Source organism: Juglans regia, chromosome 6 (assembly GCF_001411555.2).
Source record: "Juglans regia cultivar Chandler chromosome 6, Walnut 2.0, whole genome shotgun sequence".
Lineage (NCBI taxonomy): Eukaryota > Viridiplantae > Streptophyta > Magnoliopsida > Fagales > Juglandaceae > Juglans > Juglans regia.
The window spans coordinates 36,410,075-36,413,898 of record NC_049906.1 but is presented as its reverse complement, the minus strand read 5'-3'; the positions used below and the strand labels follow the sequence as shown (position 1 = coordinate 36,413,898).

The 3,824-nt window shown below is 36.1% G+C and overlaps 1 protein-coding gene across 1 annotated transcript; it reads right to left on the bottom strand.

Moving 5' to 3' along the window:
• Nucleotides 1–573: 573 nt before the first annotated feature.
• On the bottom strand, nt 574–3,567 carry LOC109018793 (disease resistance protein RPP2B-like). Its single transcript, XM_019000977.2, has 4 exons — nt 3,459–3,567; nt 2,688–2,975; nt 1,528–2,598; nt 574–1,418 (listed from the first exon to the last, which is right to left on the bottom strand). The coding sequence occupies exons 1-4, from the start codon at nt 3,558–3,560 to the stop codon at nt 840–842; spliced, it is 2,040 nt and encodes a 679-aa protein (XP_018856522.2). The 5' UTR covers nt 3,561–3,567; the 3' UTR covers nt 574–839.
• Nucleotides 3,568–3,824: the final 257 nt, after the last annotated feature.

Genomic DNA, 3,824 nt, shown 5'->3' with positions numbered 1-3,824 from the left:
CAAAACTTGCACACTCTAAAAGAGTATCAAACTGACGAAGTGAGTTGACAAATATAGATTGTAGAGTAAAGATATAAAAAGCAAAGATGTCACTGTTGTTCAGAAACAAACTGCATCAAACACGAAGGAAAAAAAAGAATGACAGATTAAATTCCAAATTCTAACCTCAAATTCAGCTCCGTCAGCCGCCTAAGAAGTAGAATCCACCTGCAAAGCTTTGACAGATCGACCGAAAAACTCATCATTCCATTAACAAGCCTACTAAAACAGAAGAAAGGCCAAAACAAGTATAACTGCACGCTCATCGTTCTTAGAGAACTGATGCGAAGAAAGAGGCAATAGGAATTCCAAACGAGACCCGAGAAACCACCCATTGAAACTATGAATTCTGCTATTATTATTTTCTACTAGTGTAACAAAACCATATTATAGTACCTAGTAATCAAAAGATGCATCTAAAATATCTGGAAATTCTGTCGGCATCTCACTGTCCTGTCCCGAACAGCCTCCACAAATGAACTCGCCGATGATGAAGCTTCTGACCTGTTGCTTATTTGAGCTCCACTTGTGGATCCAAAATCAAATGTCTCAAAACCACTCTCATGTCCAATTCAATTTAGGCCATTATAATTCCCAGTATCATAGTTTAACTGTGGTATTTGCTCGAGAGTTGAAGGGTAATTGGTTGGCGACGAGACTCCCTCGAAGTAGAGATCTTGTTGTTCCTAAAAGCCCAAACAGGGAACAAGTTCGTTGAGGAAGTCACTCCAATTGAAGGAAGAAGATGGTGTGATTTGTGCGTGAGATGGCTGGCAAGAATACGATTGTGGCGAGCCTAACTATGTTGCATTTGAATTGCCCAAGTCTTGAGAGCGTCTCTTGTGTTGTGGGTACCCATTGAATTCCAAGTTGCTGTCTTCATCATCTAGACGTCTCTTAGAAAGTTGGATACCATTCGATGAATCTACTGAGCACTCCCCAACTGTTAAATTCTCATTCTCTTCATGCTTATAGATTATGTGAACTCCGCAACTTTTAAACATCACTTTATAAGAATCACAATAAAATCTAAACCTCAGATTGTCTCCTGTTGGGTACCGCAACAATTGCTCGATACATTCTGGAAATGAGTAATTTAGATATACATGATCCGAGCCTCCATATAAGTAAAACCTCTCTTCTACAAGCATGCTACCATTTATAGAAACACAAATACCGGAGAAGGGTCCCATGGGGTAATCTGGGTCGAATCCAAGAACAACACATAAAACAATTCCTATGATTTCTTCCAAATACAAGGGACCACTAATGTCCAATTCACAGGAATGACTAGTCGAAATCTCCTTAGTATGGCTAAACCAATCCGGAATCTTATTCCCTGGAAATATAATACCACATGAATGGTCTTGAATATGTTCCTGTTAAACATGTACCACATATTTTCAAGAACACAAGGCAATTCGTAATCACAAACACCTACAAAAAAAAAAAAGAAAAAAAAGAAAGCAGAGAGAAATAGAGACATACCTCAACAAATGAAGGATTTGGCACTTGACTCCCTATATTTGCAACCAATTTATGGCAACTGGACAAGTCAATCCATCTTAGCTCTCGCAAGCCACATGTATAGAATTGAAATTTTGTTGATATTTTTGGGCATCTTTCCAAGGAGAAACAATTACTAGCATATAGCTCTTGTATATTTGGTGGAAGTTGTAGAATTTCTTGAAGTTTCTCACAATTTGTCAATCTGAGAATTCTCAATTCAACATATCTTTTGATGTTCGGAGGAAGGCTGACAATAGCACTGCAAGATAGATCTAACTCTTGCAAAGTGGATGTGCAATAAAATGAGAAGTCGTCAAGATACCAATAAAGCGACGACAAGAGTTGTCGTAGTAATTCAGCACTTAATTCTGGTTCCGACCTCTTAATCATTCTGTATGTTGTTAGGTGTGAATCTTTAAGCCCAGTGTGGCACGCAAAGGATAAATTACTTTGTTCATCTTGTGCAAGATTTGGACAAATATTTAGAGAAAGACTCTTTTGAGGTTGCGAGTGAGAAACGCTGAGTGGGAGATGCATTAGGTCCTTGCAGCCTTCTATATATAAAGGTTCAATCCCAGTAAAGCATCCATTAATACAATCTCTCAAGCAAAACACCTTTAGATTTTGCAACTGATGAATTGTACTAGGGAGACGCAAAAGTTTTGTGCATTGTCCCAAAAGTAACTCTTTAAGCGCAGGAGTGAGGTACCCAATGGATGAAGGCAATTCTTTTATTGGAGTGCCGAATAATGAGATGCAACATAAATATTCCATTTTACACTTGATTTCTGGAAAGGTTTGAAGTTTTGAGCAATTATGAAGTGTAAGGACTTCTAGAGATCTCAACTTGAGATGCCTTGGAAAACTCTTCATGTTGGAGCATTGAGAAAGACGCAGATGAGTAAGCTTATCCAGGAATCCAACAGAATCATGAACTTTGACTAAATTTTCACAATCCCTAATATCCAATTCCTTTAAACTTGAGCAACTCGAAAGATTCGAGATTTTGGTTAAGAACTTGCACTCAAAAAATTTCATTCTCGTCAAGTTCTGTTGAAAAATAGCAAATATGTATATTAACCCTGAGGAAGTTTACATCACGAGTTTAAAGAAGGAAATATTGAAAGTAATAATTGTACCTTAAATTGCCCGGTAATCTCCTGGATGCGGCCTCTATATAGTTTGAAATCAAAGAGCTTCTCTCCATGGAAATTGGATGGCAAAGATTGTAAAGGACAGTTTGACCAATCAAGCACTCTTAATTCATTAGAAAGATAATCAATTGATCTTCCAGAAAAGCATGCACCACGGCTTATAAAAAATCTGAGTCTCTTCATCTTCGCAAATGCTTTGGGACTCAAGTGTATCATGTCATGACTATGACCCTCAGGCAGATCCACTTTTATCCCCTCAACATTGTTTGTTCCCTAATGAGACAATTCATAAGAGTGCCAGTAAAAGCAGATCATTAAAGTCTTTGTTTATAAGTAATTATTAAAATTATAATATCATAACTATAATATCCACTATTCTCCAAAAGTATTTAATGACCTTCAAAATTTGTCTTTTTTCAAATTTACTCATCCTTATTAACTATTCATTTATATAAGACAAGGCAATATACTCAAACAAATTCTTGACTTTGAAAATGGATGATTATATATCTTTAAAGACGTTGGATGAAGGACATTTAAGTATGATGATTTAATGATTCCCCTAATTAGTTAAATACATTACTTTAGGTTGGAAATATAAAGAAAGACCACATTACCTATCAATACATATATGATATTTTATTTAATATGCAATTATTTACCATAATTTGCTATGAAAATAAATTCAACGCTTTTCATGTAAGTTTCACCAGTAAAAAGTGTTCAATTGAAAGAGCTTTCAATCTAAGGACTTACTGTATTTTCCTCTAATACATGGCGAATATCTTCATGAAACCATAATCTACTACGTGTGCCTGGTTCTTTGGGTGATTCCTTTCGGACAATTTCTCTTCCCATGTCCTGTAGCAAGTCATGCATCCACAATGTATTGTAAGTAGTAACTGTAATGAGACATTTATCTGTAAGTCTTTTGATACCATTCTCCGGAGAGAAACCACAGCTGTCTAATATTTTAACAACATGGTCCAGGTATTGTCCATTGAAAAAAAAGGCAATATCGAGGAAAATCTCCTTCTCGTTATCATCCAATCCATAGTAACTTATACAAAGTACTTTGTGAATATTTTTGCTAGGAATTCGTTTATACTTATCCAATGTACT

Coding starts and splice junctions, on each gene's coding strand:
- LOC109018793 (XM_019000977.2), bottom strand. CDS start 3,560: ATGGGAAGAGAAATTGTCCGAAAGGAATCACCCAAAGAACCAGGCACA. Junction 2,976..3,458: donor ATGTATTAGAGGAAAATACA/GTAAGTCCTTAG, acceptor TTGTCTCATTAG/GGAACAAACAATGTTGAGGG. Junction 2,599..2,687: donor AGATTACCGGGCAATTTAAG/GTACAATTATTA, acceptor ATTTTTCAACAG/AACTTGACGAGAATGAAATT.